At 60.8% G+C, this 24,844-nt stretch overlaps 1 protein-coding gene across 3 annotated transcripts; it reads right to left on the bottom strand.

The window, feature by feature from the left end:
* TMEM201 (transmembrane protein 201) lies at positions 1–23,662 on the bottom strand. 3 transcript variants are annotated; one of them, XR_015143377.1, is made up of 12 exons: positions 23,388–23,637; positions 16,703–16,823; positions 16,187–16,381; positions 14,860–15,036; positions 13,306–13,658; positions 12,674–12,877; positions 6,963–7,201; positions 4,864–4,935; positions 3,961–4,260; positions 3,338–3,398; positions 3,073–3,207; positions 1–1,964 (listed from the first exon to the last, which is right to left on the bottom strand). XR_015143377.1 is itself a non-coding variant. In XM_086344340.1 (11 exons), the coding sequence occupies exons 1-11, from the start codon at positions 23,498–23,500 to the stop codon at positions 1,867–1,869; spliced, it is 2,007 nt and encodes a 668-aa protein (XP_086200466.1). In that variant the 5' UTR covers positions 23,501–23,662; the 3' UTR covers positions 1–1,866. The 3 variants fall into 3 exon arrangements, 2 of the variants coding, with proteins under 2 accessions (XP_086200466.1, XP_086200465.1); XM_086344340.1 differs by lacking the exon at positions 3,338–3,398 and having other exon boundaries at positions 23,388–23,662; XM_086344339.1 differs by lacking the exons at positions 1–1,964; positions 3,073–3,207 and having other exon boundaries at positions 3,269–3,390.
* Positions 23,663–24,844: the final 1,182 nt, after the last annotated feature.

The following is a 24,844-nucleotide window of genomic DNA, read 5'->3' as shown; positions in this document are numbered from 1 at the left end:
TGTAGTTCAAAGGTTGGTATCTTTTTTGGTTTCCTTTTCTGCTTTTGTAAAGAAAAATAAGGTTGTGTTTTTATTTGAAAGAAAACATAAGTCAGCCCCCTCCTGGCCCAGCCTCTCCCCTGCCCCTGGGGGGCGCTGGGACCACAGGCCCTGGACAGGAGGGGCCTGGCTGGCCAGGGTGAAAGAAGAGGGCTGGGCACTCAGTTGGAGCTTCCTCAGAGCCAAAGAAGAAGGGCATTCGGGAATGGAGTTTGGCTTGGTTAGGCAAAAAGTAAAATTAAAAAACTCGACACACATGCCCACTGTACAGATGGGGGCCAAGAGGCATCACCTCCGAGTTGGAACCATCTCTGGCAGTTGGAGTCAGGGACCTGAAGTGGCCCCCGGCCCCCCAATTCCCCGTGTTCCGGGGTGGGGGGCAGGGCAGGAAACAGTAGCTCTCAGGAGTGGGGGAAGTCAGAGCAATCCTTCCCCACATGGTAAAAAAAAAAAAAAAAAAAATACTAAAAAAGCACCCGAAGCTTAAAAAAACTAAACCTCCCTGGCAGGGAGAATTGGGGGCATCCTGCTTAGGAGCGGAACGCCTGACCTGGCAAAAATATGTAGAAAAATAAAATTAAACTTTATCCCTGAATGACAGAGTGAAGACCCTTCCCCTGCTCTCACGACCCTCCCCCTAAGGAGACTCAGAGTTCACCGAGTGGCACAAACGTGCACAGACACACGTAGGAGTGTGCACGCACGCACGCACGCACGCCGCCCCACACCTGCATCCAGAGCCGGGGACAGCAACGTGGGGATGCTGACTCCCGCAGTCTTCTCATTCCTCACGGCACCGTGAGGGTTCCTGTGCCCGACTTTTGAGGGCAGGATGGGACTCCAGCCCAAGGTCGGGGGGCTGCGTGGGGCACAAACCCGCAGTATCAGTTGGAAGGGCAGTGGCAGGACCGAGGATTTCGGGGTAGGAAGCAGGCCAGCCATGGTGGCCTGGAGACAGAGGTCACACTGAGCCCACTGCGGCCGCAGGACACCCAGAGGAGCCGAGTTCACGGCAGGATGGGGGCAGGGGTCCAGGGTCCTCAGAGACCTGCGGGCAGAGGGGCCCAGCAAAGCCCCTGAGGGCAGTGCATGAGGGAGGGGCCTGGAGACAGGGTGGCCCTAGGTAGTGTTCTCAGGGTGGCCGGGCTGCTGCCTGGGAAGGTCACCAGAGGTAATAAAATGGGGGCACAGCAGGGAGAAGGGAGCTTGCGGGGGTGCTTACACTAGTCCCGCTGGGCCCCAGAGACCCAGGAACTCTGAGAAGCCCTGGGCAGGAAACTCACTGCCCACCCGGGGGAGCCAGAGGGCAGGCCCAGCCCACAGCATGGCGCAGGACATAGGCAGATGCCGCCGGTCCTCGAAGGGGTGTCCATGGGGGCTTTACCTTCCACTTGACCGGGTCAAGGAGTACAGTACAGAGGTGATCACAGCCCGGGGATGCGGGGTCGGGGGGCAGCCCAGCTCCTGCTCCCCTCACAGTAGTAGTGGCATTCCTGCCAGGCAGGGCTGGACGGTAGGGAGGGGACCCCAGAGTCACGCAGCCCCTCCAGGATCTCCGGCTTGGGGATCAGAGTGTCAGCACCAAACGCACAACTGATACCAGCCAAGGAGGACTGCGCCCGAGACCACGCCCAGCCCCGGAGTCTGTCAGGTGGGGAGAAGGCGGCGGGGAACAGGGCTCCCTCCGGAGGCGAGGTCAAGGGCCCTGGAGAAGAGGGCGGAGGCGGCGGGCCCTCTGGAGGGCCAAGGCCGGCAGTGGTGGCAGCGGCATGCACCTGGGCGCACCCTCCGAGGTTCTCCGGGTGCCAGGAGGCTGCGGACCACGGGTCAGCGCAGGCTCTGGTACAGGTAGGCCGAGGTGAAGAGGGCGTTGGCGGTCAAGCTCACGGCCAGGAGGCCCCGGATCACGGAGGGGCCAAAACGACCTTCCAAGAGAAAAACCGAGACCAGTGAGCTGAGCGCTGCGGCGTTGAGGCCCCACCCCCAGGGGGGTGGGCTCCCCTGGGCTGAGGCCCCGCCCCTAAAAGCCTTCCTATCTGAAAAGACCCCAGGAACCTGCTGTCATTCTAAGTCTTCACTCTCTTTTTTTTTTTTTTTGCACCCTGCAGCTTGTGGGATCTTCCCTGACCAGGGACCTGGCCCTTAGTAGTGAGAGCGCAGAGTCCTAACCACTGGACTTCTGGGGAATTCTCAAGTCCTGACTCCTTGAAGGTACCTCCCCTCCTGACCCTGCACCACCTAGCAGGTACCTGGCTAGGGCAGTAACACCTGTACCTTGCCATGGGGACACCAGCTTTACAGTCAGGACAGGAGGAGGCCCCTGCCCAGGCCTCAAGGTAATAAGCTGCTGAGTGGGCCCCCCCACCCGAAGTTGATGCTGCTGGGTCATGTCCCAGATCTGGAGGCGGCCCCCATTTCCGGTCAGCCCAAAATGATTGTTTCAGGAAAATCCTTGCTCAATACACACGGCTTCCACATGCCCCAGGGGAGTGTCAGGACCTGACCACTGGGCTTTACCCAGAACCCCGATTCAGTCTCATAGCCCACCCCCAGTTCACAAGCTGAGAAGCCTGGATTTGAACCCAGGCAAACTGCTGCCCAGCATGGCCTGCAGCCTCTGCACTGGCCGCCAGCGTGCCCAGGCCGACACCCCCCTGGGGAAGTTTATGGAATGGTGACAGTGTTCTTTACCCGCTGTCCTCCTGAGCAGCCGCAGGCCACACGTGGCCTTGGGACACCTATGTGGCTGGTACAGGTAGGCAGCCAGATTCTTATTCTGATTACACCGTAACTGTTAGCCTTAAGCAGTCACCTGAGGCCAGAGGCCCCTGTGACAGTGCAGGCGCAGACCCTTGTAACCTGGGCGTGGGGTGCTGTCTGCTGAGCCACAGGGGGCCCAGCAGGTGCGGGGGCATCAAACCACCCTCTGCCACCCGAGGACCCTTGAGGGGCTGTTCTCTGACAAACAGGAGGGGACAGTGGCTGCAGACCCACGGCCCTGCCCTCTTCCCGCACATTCCACAGGGCGCAGACCTCGCCAGCTGGTGGGCTCCTCGGCGCACCCTCGGGTGGTGGTGTCCACCACACAGGAGGACTGGGATGAGTCGTCCTCTTTCTTGATGGAGCGGCTGCTGCAGCTGCTGCCCCCTTCTGGCACTGACTTCGTGTCTGCAGGGAGAAGGGGCGTTTCAGTGGGAGCTGGGGGAGCACCTCCAGGGACAGATGTGGGCAGCTCCACCTCCACTCCCAGGATGGTCCGTGAATGCGGCCGCTGGCCATCCAGCCTGGCTGGTCCCACCTCGCTTGGCCTGCCCTGGACAGCGGGTGGCCTGTTCCTCACTCAGGTCCCGTCTGTGTAGCTGCCGGGAAGAGAGGCAGCTTTGGGTCAGGAGCTGCAAACTCAAACACCACTAGGTATGGAAGACGACGCCACAAGCAGGGTTGCGGAGGGGCAGAGGCTGGGGCGAGGGGCCTCAGCCTGCCCTTCTACCTGTCCAGCCCGGTGTGGCCAGAGCTTCTGATGTCATGAGAGACACAGGAAATCCACAGGTTCGTGGGAAACATCTAGATGTTAAATGTTGAGGCCTAACTTAAAACGTTCTAGAACGCTTTGTAGAAAAACAGCATTTGAACAAAATAAAAAACATCTGCAGCCCGATGCACAGAACAGAGGATCCTCCAAGTCAATTGCAAAAGAAGGAAATAAAAGCAGCCAACTAGGGGCAAGGTCCTGAAGGGTTCAAGGTCACCAGAAGCCAGGCTGTAGAGTGCCTGGACTTGGGAGAGCGGCCACAGTCAGGTAAGAGCCAGGACAGGCCCCGAGCAACCTCTTGATGGTGTCCCCATCACTGCACACTGACTGGAGGCCTCCCATGGCCCGCAGGGCTCTCCCACCTCCAGGGCGAGGTCAGAGGGCCGTACCCGCCGTGTGCTTTGTGTCCCGTGCTGGCTGCTTCTGTGGGGCCGGGGGCGACTCGACAGTGTAGAGGCTGCCGTTGTGGGGCGAGTGTTCGTCGGAGCTGCTGGGGGTGTGTGGGGCGTCCCCAGGGGGCGACGGGAACAGCAGCAGCTTCTGCCCCTTCAGGTTGAGCCGGGCCGGGCTGATGAGGGGCCGGCGGTGGCGCAGGGAGCCGGCGCTGGAGGCCACCGAGCCGGCCACGGAGGGCGCTGGGGAAGGGACCGGGGAGGAGGGGCAGCTGCCCGACAGCAGAGAGAAGTAATCTGGAGGTGGGAGGAAGGCAGAGACGACAACATAGTGAGTGCTCGCTCTGCTTACAGGAGCGCCTATTCTGATCTGTTGCTTTCTCGTCTACCGACTGAGGGAGAAAGGCCAAGGCTGGGCCTAGACTGCTGGGCACAGGGGCCCCTGCGGGAGGAGGCACCCAGGGCGGGGAAGAGGATCGCAGAGCCTCAGCGATGCCCCCTCTGCCCCTCTCCAATTTCTGTCCAAAGTCTCTGCTACCTCCCTCAGCTGAGAACAAGGCATGGGGAGAAAGAAACCCTGGAGACCTGGGCTCAGCTAACCTGGGCCCTGCTCATTTCCAAGTGCCACCTCCACATGTCACCATTGTAAGGACGACGGCACCACAGCTAGTCCTAGAAACTCTGGTGCCCATTTCACAGAAGAGAAAAATGAAGCACGGGGTGTTAGGCACTCGCCCAGGGCTGCACGGCTGGGAGGCCGGGAGCTGGGATTTGAACAGAATCCCCTCCAAGGGCCTGTCTGCCGTCCCGCCCTGCACACACGCTCTGGAAACCCCGGCTCACACGCTCCCTGCCTGAGCCAGCTTCCCATCACTCCCCTTGGCGCTCGGTCCTTCTTACCTGAAACTGAGACCTCCCCGGGTCGGGACACCTGAGATGGAGGGCGGCTCCCGCTGAACAGGTACCCTGAGTCTGGAGACAGGAAGGCAACACAGGTCCCTGGGGAGATGGCCTGTCTCCAACCCCTCCCTGAGGCATGGCTGCTCTGCGTCACCCCACATCCTGTGTCCTCAAGGGCAGGTCCCCGCTTCACAAATAAGGAAACTGGAACCCACACAGGCCACACAGGAGCCCAGGCCTGGCGCCTGCCCTGGGCCCTTCTTTTCTCCAGCCACCTTGAGTCCTGCCTCCTCTGCTAACCTGTCGATGGGTGCAGGGGAGGGGCCTTCCCACCCAGCGTGAGCTGCAGGGAGCCGGGGTTAGGCCTGCAGCAGGAGCTGCAGAGGCAGGTAGAGCTGGGCAGACGGATCCTGGACCGCCAGGGCCGCCTAACACCTGAGCCAAGGGCTGGCCCAGCGATGGCAACTGGGTCCCAGCCCTCACACGTCACTCTGAGACCAACCTGTGTCCCATAGCACTGCCCTGGGCCCTTGGGGCAGGCAGCCTCCTGAGCCCTCACCTCAGGCCTCCCCAGGCAGCAAGGAGACTGCCTGTGGACATAGCAGGCAGTGGCCAGACCCATGCCGTCCGCCAGAGGCCCTACAGCTTGGGTCTCTGCCCCGACCTGGAGGCTCTGCAGAGAACACTGTTCTGCAGATGGGCCCAGCTGCTGGATCCCCAGGTTCCCAAGTCCAGGGCCTTCCTGTCCACTCCGCTCCCCTCTGTCCCAGCTCCAGGGGCTGTTCACAGAGGGCCCCCAGGGCCCCATCCATCAGCCCCAGGTCTGAGCAGGGCCTGAGCTGCAACTCACCTGCTTAGGGGTCTCTGCTGAATAACCATTACCAGACGAGGCCCTTCTCCCAGCAACATGGCTCACGTCAGGTGACATGGAAATGCCTGGAGTCCAGATCTCGGTACTATTCAGGGCTCAGTCTGACCCCCATCAATCCCACCCTGCAGGCCTCAAGCACTACCCACTGCTCAGCTCAAGGTGTGTCCAGTGAGCCGTCCCTCCTGCAGTGTGACCCACCCGCTACCTAGGAGGCCGCTGGACTGCACACAGGGCGAGAAGACGCCTGGGCTCAACCCTAGGTCTTGGCGGCCACAGCTGCTGGGCAAGTTATGGAGAGAACAGGCCCAGGGGATGTCGGGCTGGGCGGGGGGAGCCCCAGCATGGAGGAACTGCTGAGGGGCTTCAGAGAGATAGTACATGTCAGAAAGCCCAGCTTAACCAAGATGCTGCCCACGTTCCTGGAGGCCAGATCCTGCTGCACCGCCCTGCCCTCCAGGCCATCCCCCAGAGGATAAAGCAAACCCTGCGGACACCAGGCAACCTCCCCAAGTGAGGAGGGTCATTGAAGAAGACCCAGCAGGGCCCCTGGAAAGATCCTGCTGGGGAAGGGGAGGGATGAGACAAAGCTTCCTGTGGTGGGGACCAGATGCTGGGCCCACCAGGGCTCCATGAACACGACAGGCTTGAACCAAATCCCTGGGCCCTGGACCACAGAGGCTGGGGGCAAATTTTCCAGCCCCCAGGGTCTCAGGGGCTTCCCAGGTGGCTCAGTGGTAAAGAATTTGTCTGAAAATTGCAGGAAATGCAGGAGACCCTGGGTTCTATTCCTGGATGGGCAAGATCCCCGGGAGGAGGAAGTGGCAACCCAGTCCAGTATTCCTGCCTGAAAAATTCCATGGACAGAGGAATCTGGCAGGTTACAGTCGACGGGGTCACAAAAGAGTCAGACATGACAGAGCACACGATACACAGGATCACAAGACAGCAGGAATAACAACAGTGAGAACTGTGACACCTACTCGCGTTAAGTCCATCACCGGGCTTAACCTTCACACAGGGTGGGTTCCACGACTGGCCTCATTTATTTTTTGTGGGAAACTGAGGCTCAGAATGGTTAAGCCCCTTGGCTCAGGCAGTTACTGAGTAGACACACCAGGGTTTGAACCCAGTTCCACCAACTCTACAGCAGGACCCCCACCCCCGCCTCGAGCTCAGCTAGGTGCCTCAAGCCCCGCACTGCCCGCCGATGCCTTTTAGTGCCACTTACCTGCTCGTGTCAGAGAGGGGATGGTTCCCAGCGAGAGGGCCCGGCTGAGGCGGCCAGGCAGCGAGGAGGGTGAGGCCCGGCGGGGGGACCGGAACAGCTGGTGGTTGGCGATCGGCAGGAAGCCGGGCGGGGTGGGGACGAACAAAGATGGCGAGGGGCCCGTGATGCTCAGGCTCGGGCAGGGGACGGCCAGGCTGGGGCTGGTGGGGAAGAGGCCGACGGAGTCTGCTGGGAAGCACCTATGAGAGAGCCCGGGGGGCATGGGAGAGAGGAGCAGGTCAGCCCTAGGGGCCTCTGGAGCAGGGCCTCCACCTCGGTGGGCCCCCTCCCCTCCCCCACGGTGCAAGGTGGGGCCCGAGTTGGGGTCCCAGAGGAGGTGTGTGTTAGTTGCAGCAGAAAAGCGGTCCAACCACATTCACGCCATTAGGAGCAGGTGGCTGGGAGGTGCTGGCGTGACCCACCCCTCCCTGCATGCCCCCTCCGATCCCCTTCAGCCTCACAGCAAACTAGGTCTACTACGAGTCTTGGTATTAAAGTGACACTGTCGCCCTCGCCAACCTCACGCCAACCCTTCACCTCGAAGCAGAAACACCCAGTCCTGCACCGGGCGCTCAACTGGGCCACTTCCTGCTTGGTGCCCAGAGCCTCCTCGCAGTGGCCGAGCTCGGGGAGCCCCTGCTCCCCCGGGCCTGACCCCGGGAGTCCCACCGCTGCTGCTCTCTAGTCTCAGACACCGGACACTCCGCTAAAGCCCCTGGAAGAGCAGAGGGGGAGGCAGCCAGGCTTGGGGATCTCCAGGAAGAGGCTCTGGCAGGACGCCAGCCAGACTCCAACTTAGAAAGAGCCATGAGCGATCGCGAAGCTGTCCGCAGACGGAAGGTGACAGTGTCTCTTTAACTTGAGCGCGGTACAGATCACACCACAGGACCCAGTGGCCCCAAGCCAGAATGTCAACCATGCTTCTGATTAAGGCAACTGATTACAGAGGGGGAGGGGGCAGAGGCAGTTAATAAGGGATTAGTCTGCCGTCTGGACCGAGCTGCAGAGGTCCAGCCTTACCTCAGTCCCAGGGGACAACTGAGCCCAAGGACAATGTGCCGACGGACGGGCAGGTTGGCTCAGGCCCTGCAGCAGAGCCGGGGGCTGGCTAAGGCGCCCACCCCAGCTGCATACCTGGGGTACCGCTGGCCAAGCTTCAGTCTACTGATCTCCCTGGTTTTCACCCCTTCCCCTCATTTTAAATAACTTCTAAGAGGGTGGGTCAGCTGATGCCCGCCTGGAGAATCACGTGACCTTTTTATTGCCTTTCTAAGTGCCAGGAGGCCACCTGGACTTCGGAACCAAAGGCGGGCCCAGTGTTTGGGGGACATGGGGAAATCAAGGTGTGGAAACTATCAAGCAAATCTATAGAGGACTCTGGGCACCTGGCTGGCTGGCCCCAGGCTGGACGTGCCTACATTCCACCCAAGGACCCGTTCTGCCTAGGGTGATCCCTACCTCCTTTCCCCCAAAATGCCTGGGGAAGGTTCTGACTCTAAACACAAGACACAGGTTGGTGCTGTCATTTTAGAACTGTGATGCCATGCAGCAGGACAGCGACGACCTTGGGGAGTGGTCGGAGGTCGGGGGGGGATGCTCAGCACCGAGGGGCAGTGTGGGTGCGCTGGGACCCTCGGCTAACTTGCTCCAGTCACACAAAGCCCCGTTCCCTGCACCTACCCCAGGACCCCTGGTTGTTGTGTGCAGCAGCAGCCTGAGGGCAGGGTGTGTGGGCCACAGTGGGGAGTGGAGGCGGGTGGTGGGGAGACGACGACACACATACACACACACACGCACACACACACGCCTGAGCCTTTCCAGGGGGCGGCAGCATGTCTGCCTGCCCTGGGCTTCCTGTGCTACCCCACTGGGCAGCCCGTGGGCTGGGCCAGGCCAGGCGCTGGCCGAAGTACACCCCAAGTAATTGGCAAGCTAAAGCCCAGTCGGGCCATGGGTCTTAGAGGTGGCCGGCTGGGTCTGACCAGCTCCTCCCTCGCAGGTCCTGCTAACACCTGGGGCTGCCTACCTGGCACAGGTGCTCTCCCAATCTCTGATGCGAGTGGACAAGGTGGCACTGGGGGGTTGGGGGGCGGGGAACGGTTCTTCAGTCTGACCCTTTTGTTGGGACACGTGGTGGCATCACTCAACTAGCAGATCGTGTGAAGTGTCAGGCATGAGCCTTTGTCCTGGCTCCACAGAAGACAGACCCTGGGAGCCTCTGTCAAAGGAACCCCACCTCCACCAGGCTCCCGGGCGCGGCACACAGACCGACGCTTCCTCTTAACAACCCCCACCCCCCACCCCAGAGACCACCTGTGCCCTCAAACCGCATCTCAGAGAGGCATCCAGCCCCAGAACCCAAGCCTGTGTGCCCGCTGTGATAGAGGGACCGTGGGGAAGGGGCGGGCTGCTGGCTGCATTGCACGCCGTCTGACACTGAGGGGGGCCTCTTGTTCTCCAACCCCATCCTGGCCCGGGCTGGGAGCGGGAGGAGAGAGAGGACGACATTTAAGGAGCAGCTTAGGGAGACAAGGAAATAAACACACCACCCAAGGACGGTGGGCCCTGAGCTGCTCGGGGCCCATGGCGCCAGCTCCCAAACTTGACTCTGGTGGGCGCTCCCATCCCTTGAAGCCCCCGCCCCTGGCAAAGAAGCCTCTGAAGGAACGAGAAAGAAAAAACAGAAAAGACGTGGTGCCTGACGCCCCCCGGTCAGAGCAGGGCCCCGGAGGCATTTATTGAAAATACAGCATCAAACACACTACATCTAAGGCCGGGAGTTGTGGTTACAGCAATTACAGGGTCACTAGACAGTCATCCACGTCTACACAACAGAAAGGACGGGACACTGGGCGACGGTCGCAGGCAGAGGGAACAGCGGCCTCTCCCAGGGGCTTCGGGCAAGCATTATGGGGGAGCCTACTGGCCTGAGGTTGGGGGAGAAGACGGTCCCACGTCCCCAACCCCCTTCTGGAGGGTCTGGTGGTGGTCCCCATTGGAGGGGAGAAGAGGCCAACATACTCCCAGGGAATAAGCCACGGTCCCAGTGGTGCCCGCACTTCCTCAGCTGTCGCCAGTAATGTCAGAAGGTGCTGAAATATGCTCCAAGTAATGGAATTTGAAGGGACAGAGGCGTGGTTTAAAAAATCACACAAACTCTAAAAATGCCAGGAAGCCTTCCTTCGATGAGGTCCATCTCGCGACACGAGGGTGTCTTTCCGTCCCCGCCCGCTAGAGGGCAGGAGAGATGTCTGCTCAGCAGGCTCCTGGCCAGCGTGAGAGCTGGTTACGGTTATTATAAATAATTTAACTTAAATACACGCGTACACACAGATGTCCTGCTTCTACTCAATGCCAAGAAAAGCAGTAATTAGCACCATTCTGCCAGTTTCCTTGAGAACAGGGGATTCCAGAGACCAGGGGACACACAGCCAACAGACACCAGTTCCCCGCCTGGCTCCCGCCGCCCATCTCCGGGAGGCTGGCTCACAGAGGCGAGGGACAGGCCGGCCACCCAACTCCTCCACCTTGTCAGTGCTCTTCCACCTCACCCTCCACCCAGAGCAAGCTGGGCCCAGCTCTCCACCCATGTATCAGGACGCAATGCCACCCAATACACAGGCTGGGGGGTGGGTTGGCTTCTCAGGACCCCAAGAACAGAAGGATGGTGGGGGTCAGGCCTGAGCTGGGCACTCTTCACTCACCCTGTAGGCTCAGTGAGGTGACAGCCCTGAGTGTCACCCTCACACATGTGACTGGCTCGTGCAGGTCCCCAGGTCCATACTTGGAGCGGGGTTCGTGCTCACCTCAATGACTAGGACACGAGGCCCTGCAGGGGTGTGCAGCCTTGCTCTACCCCCTGCCACGGTCCTGGGAGGCAGCCCCCAGGCTGGGAACAGCCTCCAGAGCATGTCCACTCCCACGCCAGCACCCCAGGGCCCTGGAGGGTTCCAGCTCTCACTGTACAGATGGCGCACAGGAGGGGGTGGCGGGGCCTGGTCCAGGGAGAGTGAGGCCGAGGCCCTGAGGACTCTGCAGCTGCCCCACGGGAAGGTGGAAAGCAGGAGCCTCCCCAAGGGGCTCCAGAGGCCAGGAGGAAAGTGGTGATAAGCCAAAGGGGGACAAGGGACAAGGACCTGGTGTCATGGGCCTGCGTGTCCCTTGAGCCCCTTACCCAGTGCTAACTTCGGGCTGCTGCTGCTAAGTCACTTCAGTCATGTCCAACTCTGTGCGACCCCATAGATAGCAGCCCACCAGGCTTCCCCGTCCCTGGGATTCTCCAGGCAAGAACACTGGAGTGGGTTGCCATTTCCTTCTCCAATGCATGAAAGTGAAAAGTGAAAGTGAAGTCGCTCAGTCGTGTCTGACTCTGGGCAACCCCGCGGACTGCCACCTACCAGGCTCCTCCGTCCATGGGATTTTCCAGGCAAAAGTACTGGAGTGGGGTGCCATTGCCTTCTCCGAACTTTGGGCAGTTGGAACTTTTTCTGGGCATAATAATGGAGGTGGGGTTTCGGGATGAAACTGGGGACATCCTGGCATGGAGAGAGAGGGGCAGGGCCCCGTTACCTGCCAATCAGAGTCACCTTGGCCTGGGAAGCCTGAACCCCAGCCCTGCAGGGAGCGAGTGGAGGGTTGGGCTGTAAGGGTTGGGGTCCTGCCTTTTCAGGGCAGAGCCAGGGGCTTCCCAGGAGAGTGGGCAGAGTGTGTGTGCCCCAGTTACGCTGTCTGGCTCACAGCGGTGCCCAAAAGATAGGGAAGTAAAGAGCATGTAGACCCCTCCCCCCACCCTTCTGAGTGATCTCCCACCACAGGCCGGCTGTTAGGAGAAACCTGCTGATCACGGGAGAAGCATGATTTTCTATCCTCCACCTCCACATGGGCCTCACCCCACAAACTCATGGTCAAGGCCAGTCTGGGTCTAAGAACTGCATTTCTCCATCCCTGGGGAAGGAGGCTGAGGGATAACGGGCTCTCAGAGCAGGGAACCCTGGGGTTAGCCCTGCCTCCTCCTGGTTTCATGAACTCCTGGGGGGCTGACTGACAGCAGGTAGGACCAAAAGGACAGACCAGAGAAACAAGAGTGGGACAAGGTAGGGGGCTCTGCTTGGCCCTGACTCAGCAGCACCTGCCCACACCCAGCAGCCCGAGTGGTCAGGCCATGCGGCGAGGGCCCAGCCTGCAGCCACCGTCGCCAGCCCATGCTGGGGGCTCAGTGACGGGGCAAGGTGAGAGAAGAAGCAGAAAACAAGCCCGTACCCCTCTTCCGATGGTGTCAGCGCCAGGAAAGGGGCCACGGCCAGTGTGGGGGTGCCTGAGCTGCCAGTGGAAGCCACGGGGCAGAGGCAGGCAGTATGGGTGCTGCCCTGTTCCGATCTCAGAGCAGTGGTGGTGGGGTCTTTGGCCAGAAAGGTGGCGGCAGTGGTGACCAGCTAGAAAGCACTTGGGGGTGCTGGGTGGAGGGTGGCTTGGTGGAGCCAGAAAGGAATGGGGGGGCCTGACTCCTAGGGGAAGTGGAGGGGCTGGGCCAGGACCCTAACCTGGGGGGTGGGGGCGGGAGTGAGGCAGGTAAGAAAGAAGCAAGACAGAGGTGCCCTGTCCGGGCTGCGGGCAAAGCCCAGGGCCTGTTGGTCCGTCTGTCCTCCCCCCGCAGTCACTGCTGCTTCTCTGACCTTCGGGGCCGGAACCTCCGTGGGCCCGTCGCCTTCCTCGTGGCCACGGCTGCCGTGAAGCCCACCAGGCAGCACAGGGACGTGGTGCTGAACTTGAGCGTGTCCAGCCAGCTGGGTGAGGCGGCCTGCAGGTACTGCTCAGCCAGGTGCAGCCCCAGCAGCAGGGCCCACAGGCCAGTGGAGAAGGCGTCAATCCTCCGGAGCCTGTGGGGAAGAGTGGGAGTGAGGGCCCAGCGAGGTGGGTGAGGCCCCTCCAGGCCCCCCACCTCCTGCCTCCTCCATTCACCCTGGCCCTGCTCAGAGGAGACCATCAAGGGCCCGAGCAGAGCGCGGGGCTCTCAATGCCACTTCCAACACTTCCTCACCCCATGGCTCTGAGTCAGTGTTTCTGAGCCTCAGTGTCCTACTCTGTACAACGGGGCAAGGAAGCCTCCCTCAGAGCTGCGGTGAGAGGAAGGGGATGCCGTTCGGTACAGGGTCTGCATCTGCACAGGCAAGCACTACACCCCGTGAGCTAGGTCACCACTGCCTGACTGCGGTGAAGAGCCTGGGGTGGGGAGAGGACGCAGTGTGGCCCCAGGGCCCCTGCCTCCGCTGAGCTTCCTCCCACTGCGTCCCTGCCCCGCACGCACCTGATGCGGCCGGCCAGCAGCATGGCCAGCAGGCAGGTGAGCAGGCCCAGCGCCACGACACCCATCTGGTGGCTCTGCCCGAAGGCCCAGGCCTCGCGCAGCTTCTCGGCCGCATGCTCAGGCAGCAGGCCCAGCAGCTGCCGCCAGCCCTCAGCCCCGGTGGCTGTTCCGTTGTCTGGTGGGGCCGAGCCATTGCTACCAGTTGGCAGGGTCGGGGGCAGCGGGGCTCCCGGGGCAAAGGGGTTGCTGGTGCCGTAAAGCGCTGTGGTCAGCAGGAAGGCACAGGCCAGGAAGGCGAGGGCCCGGAGCATGATGACCTGCGCTGGGGCCTTCACCGCAGACGCGCAGAAGCTCTGAGGGAGGGAGAGGCAGGTCAGCGACAGGGCCAGAGCCACCGACAGCCCTCCAGGTGCCCACTCTGTGCATGGGGGTCTGGCCAGGGGCCCCCAGCACTCACAGAAGAACCACCAGCTCCCAGTGATCAGAGGTGCCCTAAATTCTCACGCACTCTTGGCTTCGTTTCTGGTTCACCCGTGGGTCCCATTAACCTGTCTCATTTCTGGGCCTTCACTCCACTGTGAGCTACTGTGGGCGGGGGGACTGTGCTGCCACATTCTCTACAGTAACCCTCTGATCTGATGGTGACCTTTCTTTCAAACACATTTTCCAATCATTTTCAAGTTATTGTAAGAAACTCCTACTGTGTGGTTTTAACTAGAATTTTAATGAACGTACACACAACTCTGGTCAAAGTTAAAAAGTACCGGTTACTAACTTTGTTAACTTAGGCCCATAGCTGTCCCTCTGAAACTATCACAATGTTGTTAATTGGCCATGCTCCAACATAAAATACAAAGATAAAAAGAAAGAAAAAACAATAAGTTGTTCAGTCTGAAAGACAGTGGAGGGGGGGAAAGCAAGGGTCAGCGCAGCTCTCTGTGCAAACAGGCGTGCGGGCCAGTGGTCAGGGGCCTGGCTGCAGACTGGAAATCTCACACCAGCTGGTTGGCCAGACGGCCACCACCAGCTAGGTACCTCTGGGGACCCAGGGCGAGGGGAGAATTTCTTTGGGGAGGATGGTTTTTACTTCTAAATCCACCTGCTCCTATATCACATTTTTTTATGGCAGGACACTCCAGCATCTGAGCAGTGACAAAAACTAACGATGGTTTTAGCCAGCTGGTCCAAGGTTCAAACCCCGGGGACGCCGCACACCAGGCCCTCTCCCTGAGACTCAACCTCCCTGCCTGGTTTCCAGGGTACCTTGGAGAGCACCCACTACAAAGGTGCTACAGGAATCCCCAGAGGTGCTGGGAGGTGCCCAGGCTCTGGAGGGCAGCCTAGAAACCCTGGCCATGACACAAGTTCTCCTTGGGACCCCCCTCCCCCACCCCTGCTCCACTCTGGCTTGGGGCACAGGTTGGGAGGCGGCCCCACAGGAAGGTGGCTGCCCCAGAGGAAGGGCCTGGCTCTGAAGAGCTGCCCCTGGTCACCGGCCTGCCCTCCGGGAAGGGGTCTCCTGCACAGACTTGGGGGCTGGGACGCCCCTTGCACCTGTGTGTGGGTCTGGTCGGCCTCCCGGCGCTTGAACTGGTGGCTGAGCAGCAGGGCGCGGAGCTGGCGGTTCTGGTGCTTGATGTAGTGCTCCACGGCCGCCTGGCACGGCCGGCACAGCTTATACATCTGCTCCAGGTGGTGCCGGTACACCTCAATCTCCTCGTCGTACCTGCCCTGTGGAGGGGGCACAGGCTCAGGGTCCCGGGGGTGACCATGTGCAAGTCATCCCTGTTCTGTACCTGCTTCCTCGGGGGCTCGACAGGACCAATGGCCTGGGAAGAGGAGCCACCCACAGCCCTGGACACAGCAGGGCCCCCAGGGGACGTTCCAGCTAGTTCTGCGGCTGCCAAGGACACACCTCGAGGCCCGAGCCTGGCATGTGGCCCTTGCTCAGGCCCTGCTCCCGGACTCCGGACACCACCTGGGCTTGAACAGATGGGCCACCTGGAGGTAGACCTGCCTCCTCACTGAAGCCCAGCGGTCCAGGAAACACGAGAAAGCCCCTGGCCAGGTCAGGGCCTCGGCAGGAACTGAAGGGCCTCTGCACTTCAGGAACAGCCCAGGCAACGCGAGGCCCACCCTTCCTTCCCCAGGAGATGCAGCACATGCTTCCCGGTTTGCAGGGGAGCCAGACATTTCAGTCTGCAGGGGCAGGAGGGTCCTGGCTTGTCTCTTGCTAGGAGCGAAGGTGCCAGAAACCTGCCCTGACTGCCCCGTCACACGTGCCTGCCCTCCTCTTGGCAGCCTTCCCAGCTTTCTCCACCCAGCCCCAGCTCACCTCTATTTTCCTCCCTCCCCACCTCCCTCCCAGACTGGGCCTTGGGGAAAGTCAGGGTCTCTGAGCTTCAGCAAGCATTGTCTCTTGAGGTCACGGAACCCCCAGACTGGGCGAGGAGAGATGGGCTAGATGACAAGGCTGCTGGCCTCCACGTGGACCCAGGAGGCAAAGGGCTGACATCCAGCCTCTGGGCAGCACCCGCCTCCCCTTGCCCTCCACGAGCCAGGAGCCTCGCCCACTCCAGAGCCAACTGCCCGCCAGGCGGTGGGCTAGACGGACTCAGAGGGACACGGACAGGTTGGACCCATCAGAGCCCCACGCTGGAGCCCAAGGACCCTGCCTCCCCTCGCCCAGGGACAAATCCCTCTGGACTGGCAGGTGCTCCCAGGCTTGGGGCCCCCACAGCAGTGACCACGAGACAGGAAGTGTGAGAAGCGCGTGGCTGAGATGACACATCCGGAATGCAGGCCAGCACGGGGTTCTGGGTGAGGAGGGGGTGCCCCTCAGCGGCTCTACTGCCTCCAGCATCCCCAGCCCCCCACTCACCTCGTCACGTGGTGAGAAGGCGGCCAGCTGCTTGACCTTGGCGGTCTGGTGGTGGCTGCACCTCCGGCACAGCAGCACCTGGCTGCTCACCCACTGCAGGGGCTGGGCGGGGGCGCGGGGGCTGGGTGAGCCGCTCACCACGTGGTTCAGGTGCTCCAGGTACTGTGCGGGGATCGGCTTGTTGTAGTCACCATTCTGAGGGAGGAGGACCCGAGTCAGGGGGAGGCCTCCCCACAGGCAGGAGCCTCCCGCCCCCGCTCAGGCCGGGCGCCGGAAAGAGGTCCCACATGCAGATACTTCCCCAAGGTGGATCGCTAACACTCCCTGTCTTTACATGCAACACGGAAGCTCTTCTTCCAAAGGAACTTCACAGGGAACCCCAACTCAGGCGAGATGCAGAGTCTGAAAAGACCTGGGTCTGAACATAAACCCGCCCATGTCACCCTGGCTCCCTGAGCCTGTGCGCTGGTCCTCAGAGGAGGCCCTGGATGGTGGCCGGGGTGGGTAGGGGCGTACCTCCTGGAAGCCGTTGTACTGCTCGCAGTGGGGGCAGTCCCAGCAGTTGCGGTTCCCGTAGGGCACCACCGTGTCCTGGTTGCAGAACCAACAGTTAACGACGGTGTGTGTTGGCTTCATCCTGCGGACAAGGACAGAGTGGAGTCTGCGGGAGGATGAGAGACCAGGGAGGGTGGGCGGCAAGTAGGGCGGGGGACTCCATGAACCCGTCCACGGGACCTGGGCTTATCCTCAGCCAACCAGGCCAAGCCTCCTTGACCCTGGGGTCAGCTGGAGACGGACCAGGAACCCGGGGCCAGCCAGGCTACGGGCTGACAGGGACCTGGCTCCAGGACCTCCCTCCTTCCCTCCCTCAAGGCCCACAGACCTGGGCCCATTCCCAGGCTGAGGAAACGGTGCTCCCTGGGGAATTTCCAGATGGACGGGGCCTCGGTGCTCACAGAAGCCCCAGGAGAGCCAGGGCCAAGGAGACCAAGGGTGGGGACTGAAGACAGCTGCTCAGCCTGGGGCCAGCCCCCCCTGGCTTGGGGACAGGACAGGCTGGCCACAGCGGCCCTCGCCAGCCACACGCGTGGTGACAGGTGGGTGTGCAGGATAATCCTGGCCCAGACACTGAGGGATCTGTGCTCGAGTACCCTCCATCCATCTCCCTGGCTGTTCGGCGGGTGTGTGTCAGGGGGTGGAGGAGGCAAGGACATGGCAACTGCCAAGCAAACCCCTCCAGTCTCAGAAATCTACGATAACAGGTGGCAGCTCAAGCCTGGGGTCCTGGCCTTGCCACTCCTGTCTCCCTGCTTGCCCCCAGAGTCCACCTCCAGCTGTGGGGTTGCCGTCTGGGCCTCTGCTGGGATGGGCAGTCATACCACACGTGGACACCCCTGCTGTCCAGAGGATGGCACAGCCCCAAGCTTCTGGGAGCCAGAGTCCCGGCTCTGCCAATCCCTCCTCTCTCAGCCTTGGCATTTGCGTGTTATCAGGGCCCAAAGACACAAGACATGTACGGGTGCTTTGTAACACAGGGCGCTGACTCTGGGGTTGTCCGGGGGCCTGGCCCCCTGGAAAGAGAGCTCCTGCTTCTGACACTGAGCTGCCTCCTGGCCTTGCCTGTCCATGGACCATGGGCAGACCACAAGAGTTCTCCAAGCCTCAGTCTTATTACCTATCATCTGTGGACAAGATAAGTGTGGGAAGTGCTTCCAGAACCTGGCTGACTGCCCAATAAACAGCAGTTTACATGCGGAGGGCAGGGGAGGAGAGAAGCAAGCCCAGACAGAGGACATGGAACCAGACCCTGCAGGGAAGCGTCCCAGGGTCCACAGCGGGCACCCTGGCTTGCCCCAGCATCATCGAGCTGGAGGGCAAGGCTCAGAAACAGTAGTGCTGGGCAGCCTGGCCCCATGGTCACGGTGTGGCCTTCAGGGAAAATCATTTTTCTATCTGGCTGATGCGGATAGCAACCATCTCTGCTCCAAAAAGCGTGCTGAGGGATCAAGTGAGAGAACTGAGGGAAGCGCTGGGCTGGGCAGGTGGTCAGCGGAGGCATTCTGACAGCCTCACTGGCCTTCAGGCCAAGAGCAGTGGAAGGAGGCGTCTAGCGGTGTGGGAACCCTCTCTGCCGAGAAGCCGCACTTGGGCAATTAAGCACTTGGCTTTCTCTCTGTTAATCTGTAACCGCTTTACAGGCTTCTCTATAATAGTGCACGAGGGCAGGCGTGTCCACAGGGGCGGTGAGGCAGGCCCAAACACCTTTCCCCTGCTCCCCTGGGTCCTGCTGGCCTCACGATGGGCCCCTTTGCCCCTCCACCCCAGATGCCCACCATACCACACCTGTCACTGGAGAGAAGCCAGCAGAAGGGCTGGCAGCCCATGAGTAAAGACAAACAGGAAGTGAATAAAGATGACCAGTGGTGGGCACCTGTGGTGGGCGATCAGGAACCGAGGCTTTGGGCTTGGGGGGCCAGGCACGAAGCCCCTCCCACCCAGGAAGTCATCGTTTTCACCCTCAATCACCAGCTTCGTGGTGGGGAAGTGAGCCCGGACTGGAAAGGGGTGGTCGGGAGGGGAGGGGGGATTAGGCCTGGGCCAGCCCAGGTGGCGCTAGTGGTAAAGAACCTGCCAGCCAACGCAGGAGACGTCAGAGACGGGTTCCATCCCTGGGTCGGATGAGGGACCTGGGGGGGTGCATGATAACCCACTCCAGTATTCTTGCCTGGAGAATCCCATGGACAGAGGAACCTGGTGGGCTACAGTCCCTAGGGTCACAAAGAGTCAGACATGACTGAAGCGACTTAGCACGCACATGCTGAGCCAACAGCTCTGGCTTGGTAATCCCTGCCCAGGGTTGTGGGGGTGAGGGTCTTCTCTCACAGACAGAGCAGCTGCCGGCCACCCCGACCAGATGGGTTCCACCTGGTGGGGTGTCATCCCCCACAGCTCCTCTGGGGAGCGCCCTGAAAGCACGCTAAGGCCTGTGAGCAGCAGATGGACCAGCGATGCCAGGTGTGGATGTCAGTTCTCCAAGGATCAGCGATGTTCCCGCCTGCCTGGAGCTTCACATGCCAGACACGTGGGTGCATGTGACTCACACTCGCGGGCTGCACTTGATGGCTGACCTTGCAGCTCATCGTCTCCACAGCGGCTAGGCGGCCCTGGCCTGTGGCACTGCACCCGCCTCTACCGGGCCTGACGTGGAAGCCAGCTCAGCCCCATCCTGCTCCTGCTCAGGCTAACGCCCCCACCCTGTGCCCCTCCTAACCCCTTGACCTACTTCTCTCCCGAGCCAACTACCTCTGTTCCCAGCGAAGCTCTGGTCAAACCCCTTGTGGTAGACAAGATCAGAGGGGCCAAGAGACAGCGACCCCGTGACACAGCAGGAGAGACTTAGATGGGTCGAGGCCAGGCCACCTCCAGTAGAAGACCAGGCTCCAGAGGATGGGCGGTTGGCTTGGAGGCTCTGGAAGGTAATCACCCAGCCCCTGCTGCCTGCGTGCTGAGCTCCTGGGCTCTGCTTGGGTCAGGGGAGGCCTGAGGCAGCCAAGGGCAGGACGGGCCCCACGGGAGGAACCAGGGGGCAGCTGTGTGTTCCGGAACCATCCCTCCACAGCACCAAACACACAACGGGAAAAAGATGAACACAGGCCCTAATGATGGTATTGCCTTGTGAGCCCCAAACATGCATGTTTAGTCATAGCAAAGCTCGTGCCCTGACATGCTGCCACATCCTAAGAGGTCAGGTGGGGGGAGGGGGTCAGTTCCAGCCCACTACTCTGAGGGCTGCAGCTCCATGCCCCTTGGTCCTGGCCCCTGCCGGGGGTGGGCATCAGCTGTGAGCCCAGTGCAGGGTGACACAGAGGAGACACTGTGTGGGCTCAGTCCCTCTTAAGGGTTGGGGGCAGGGGTAGCGGCGCTCAGAGTCTGGGGGAGGCCGATGTGTCAAGCAGTCTCCACCACACCAGGCTCTGTGAAGTCCCCCAAGGGGGACTGGGCACACGGCCTGTGACCCGTGTGCTGGTCCAGCAGGTCTGGAAGATGGTCTCTGACAGTCAGGCTGGTCTCCTTAGGGCTCGAGAGGTCAGCCTCCCAGGTGACGGGTCCCTGAGGGACCCCACACACTGCCTTGCTTGCTACTCTGTGCCCTGAGTATTGTGCAATCCACCTGCGAGAATCCAAGGGCCTCCTGCAGAGCAGAGGCACCAGCACCAACGGGCCTCCGGGCCGCCCACTCCAGCCTCTAGGCAAAGCACACTTCGGTCCACAGCGGTCCAGCCAACACCAGACAGAAGGCCCGGGTCTGCTCTTGGTGGATGGCCCTGGCTCCTCAGCATGGCCCAGCTGGAGAGGCACAGGCTGGGCTAGAAAGGAGGCAGAGATGCACGAGGCTCCCCACTCCCCGGATGCAAGGACAGAACGACTGCACAGGGCAGCTGCGACAGATGCCACAGCAGAAAGCCAACGGGCAGAGCGTCAGCCGTCACCCTCAAGGACAGGCCTGCCGGCCAGCAGGGCCAATGGGCAGATGGCCTTCAAATGGCTGGGACTGCCAGGCAAGGGGGTGAGGACCACCCAGTGTGTGTGCAGGGAGCCAGACTGCATGGCTGCAGGAGAGCGTGGCGAGAGGTGTGCAGGAGTATGGCCGAGGCTCCACTCCTTTACCCAGGAGGCTGCGCCGTCTCGTCTCCAAACACCAGACAGTGGACAATCCAATAACCACGTCTGGGGGCTCCAGCAGCCATGAGCAGGCTGTGCCGGCAGAAGATGAACACGATGCCCAGCAGCAGAGTCTGGGGGTGAGAGTCTGGGTGAAGTGGGCACAGGAAGCCACAGAGACCGCGCGGGTCCAGGGCGAGCAAGCCCGGCGAAGTATAATCTCGGCTTCCACCTGGCCTCCTGGGTGCAGAGCGGCAGCCAAGGTGCTCAGTGAGGACCCAGGGCACGAGGCTTGGTTAGGAGCTGAAGGGTCGTGGTGTTGCTGGGCAGGAAGCCCGATCTCCTCGGCCTCCGTTTTCTCATCTGCTGAATGGGGCCACCAGCAGCACGCACTGCCCCCCAGGTCACAGGCAGTCCAGTCAAGAGGACTCCATGGGCAGGAAGCCAGGCTGGCCCTGCCCGAGGCTCTGGGTACCACAACACTTCAGAAAAGCAGGCTCCTGCCCCTGCTCCACGGCCAGTCCTCCGTCCCTGTCCCTCTCTGCTGAGCCTGCAAACACCCACCCGGCCAAGTCCATTTCCAAAAACAACTCTCCTCACATGCCCTCTCTAGGGTCATTTAAAACCCACACTATGGCCAAAGCCGTTCCTCACTGTCACCGATCTCCTCCAGGAGGGAGAAGGGCTCAGTCTGGGGCTTGGTCTTGCTTCTGAATCGTGACAGTGGCCAATTTATGACCCCAGATAAAGCCAGCACTTAAGGAGCATCTCAGAACCTCCCGGGAAAGGGCTGTCCTCTCGGCCTATGGGTCCCAGGGCCACATCACGACTCAGGTTTATCAGTGGTACCCTCGTGGCTCCCCTCAGAAACCTCGCAGGACACTGCACGCAGGTCTCAGGCTCTTGCCTCCAGGAAAGGGAAGGCTGTGGCGGGCAGCCCAGGAAGGCAGACAGGCTCCCCCCGCCCCCCACCCCCAGGAACAGCTGCAGCACAAGAGAGGCACAGTGGGCACATCCAGCTCAAATCCAGCCACACAATATGGCTGGGGGCCACAAAGCCTGGTGGCAGTGCCTGGCCCAGGCTGTGATCTCTGGGCTGACACTCTTTATTGCATTTCCTGGGAAGCAAACCGGGCTCTGGACACACCTCTGCCGTCAACATTGCTCTGGGAATCTGAGCAAGTGGTGGGCACCTCTGCACCTCAGTACCTTCGTGTATAAAATGACTGATGTGAACCAGCTGATCCTGTGAGCCCCTCCAGCTTCCAAAAACTGGGCAAAAGCCTGGACGTGTCGAATTGTGGGCTGTCAAGGGTCCCGCGGGGCCACCCCCTCCGCAGCCTGCCATTCTGGCTCATCCTGCAGACACAGCTGATGTCCCTCCCACCCCTTCCTCCCCCCGGAAGACTGTGACTCAGTCGCTCTCACGTCTTTTCCCCTTGGGTAAGAAGCGGTACACGGTGGTGGCTAAGGAAGAACAGACAAGCCCTCCAGGTTCAAGTCCCAGCTCCCCCGCCTGCTGTTGACTGGCTGTGGGCAAGTTCCTTTGCTTCTCCCACCTAAGAGCTGAGCTTCCAACATCTGCTGCTGAAGCTACAAACCCACCCACCCAGAATGTTCTCCAGAACGTTCTCACAACCCCACCTTTTTTCCTGTTCCCTGTAAAGGTGGATCAAGTGGGGAGACAGTGGAGATGCCCCTGAGGTCCTCCTGAAATAAGAGGGCCAGTAAGCTTTTATCCCTGACCACGGAAGCCCATGATAGGCCAGCTCTGCATAAGGGTCAGCAAGGTCTGTGAACCTGGGCCAGGGCAGGGGGCCGCCACTGAACCCACCCAGCAGAAGCCCAGCGCAGTATTTAAACACCCCTAAAATATGTCATGTCAGGCTTTCCTGCTCTTGGAGGCTGCAGAGTCCAGAGGTTAGGGACGCAGGCTCCACGGTCGGGATGCTTCAGTTCACATCCTGACTCGTCTAATTGATAACAATTTTTGCAGCTCTTTTGTCCCTCCGCTTCTCTAGACAGAGCACGGCTGTGACTGAAATGGGCTTATATGAGATTACAACAACGCCTAAGGCAGCCTGGGCCGCCTCAGGAACCGCCGGCTAGTACTCAACCTACCGCAACGTGCTCCTGAGGACCAGGGATCAGGGCTCCGGGCGGAAGAGAGCGCGGCTGGACACCCGCTCGTCTCTCCCGCAGGGTTTGGGGGCCCAGCAGATCCTGCAGCTCGGTGTGCACGGTCTCCGCGGGGGAGGAAGTTCGTACCCCCCACGCGCCCCACATTCCTGGGCGCCCCCAACCCGCTCCGCCGCTTTCCGACAGAGGAGCCCCAGCCCGGTTTTCTTTCCGGGGGCGGGCCGTGCACGACGGGTCTCCGCGCTGGGGCTCGCGGGCCGGGCCCCACCGCCACGCCGCGGCCTCGAGGCTGACGGACAAGAAGGCGCCGGGCGGCCCGGGAGCTGGCGCGGGTGGGGGCGGCCGCGGGCGGAGGGCGGGGGCGCGATACTCGCCGGCTGCGTGGGCCGCGCGCACTCACCTCCGCGCGATCCGGTAGAGCAGCACGCCGGCGGCGGCGCACGCTGTAACCCCCAGGCCGCCGGCCAAGCCGGCCGTGGGGCAGCGGGCCAGCAGCGCGCTCACTCCCTCCATGGTTCCCGGTGCGAGCGGTGGGCGGTGGCAGGCGGCGGCGGCAGCAGGGCCGAGGGCCGCGGGTAGGACTCGGAGCGGCGGCGCGCGCCTCCTCCCGCCGTGACCTTCGTCGCTTTGTAGCCGGCGCGGGCACGCCTCCTGACTCGGCGCGCTCCCGCCGCGCAGCCAATCGGAGCGCGGGGCGAGCCTGGTGGGCGGGGCGCCGGCGGAAGTCGCGGTGTTGGCCCGAGCGCGCCCTCCCGTGGCCGGAGGTGGGAGGTGACGCGGAGCCCTGCCCAGCCCTCTTCTGCTCCCGCCTCTCACTGGCGTCTTCCGCAAAAGTCCGCCAACTTCAGCATCTCAAGCTAGTGTCTTTCCCCTGCTTGTCCTGTTTTCCCAATGCCTCGCCAAACCCGGCCCGTACGCGCGATGCTGTTTTGCGGCAACTTGGAACTTCTTAAGCTTCTTCCACTGAAGCCACTCCAATGGTCAAAAAATTAGTTTGTAGAAACATGACCTCCGCTCCTGAGGGTAATTGGATCATGGGACAGCCAATGCTTCGGAACGTAATCCTACTATTAGAATGTCAGAGCTATAGGTATTGTCTTAGAGGGATGAAACACTTTTAAAAAAAGCAACATGCACATTAACTTTAATATATGTTTGAATAAACTATCATGTGTTGTTCAGCTACTCAGTCATGTCCTACTCTGCGACCCCGTGGACTGCAGCACACCAGGCTTCCCTGTCCATCACCATCTCCTGGAGTTTGCTCAAAATCATGTCCATCGAGTTGGTGGTGCCATCCAATCATCTATATCCTGTCGTCCCCTTCTCCTTCTGCCTTCAATCTTTCCCAGCATCAGGGTCTTTTCAAATGAATCAGTTCTTTGCATCAGGTGGCCGAAGTATTGGAGCTTCAGCTTCAGCATAAGTCCTTCCAATGAATATTCAGGACTGATTTCCTTTAGGATGGACTGGTTTGATCTCCTTGCAGTCCAAGGGACTCTCAAGAGTCTTCACCAACACCACAGTTCAAAAGCATCAGTTCCTCAGCGCTCACCCTTCTTGATGGCCCAACCCTTACATCCATACCTGACTACTGGAAAAACCATAGCTTTGACTACATAGACCTTTGTTGGCAAAGTAACGTCTCTGCTTTTTAACATGCTGTCTGGGTTTGTCAAGGAGCAAGTGTCTTTTAATTTCATGGCTACAGTCTCCATCTGCAGTGATTTTGGAGCCCAAGAAAATTAAGTCTCTCACGGTTTCCATTCTTTCCCCATCTATTTGCCATGAAGTGATGTCATGATCTTAGTTGTGTGAATGTTTTGTGTTTTAAGCCAGCTTTTCCCCTCTCCTCTT

Source organism: Bos grunniens, chromosome 16, assembly GCF_055505025.1.
Source record: "Bos grunniens cultivar Pamir isolate PY7600 chromosome 16, Bosgru_T2T1.0, whole genome shotgun sequence".
Lineage (NCBI taxonomy): Eukaryota > Metazoa > Chordata > Mammalia > Artiodactyla > Bovidae > Bos > Bos grunniens.
Note: the sequence above shows the minus strand (reverse complement) of the source record. Positions and strands in the feature narration are given on the sequence as shown.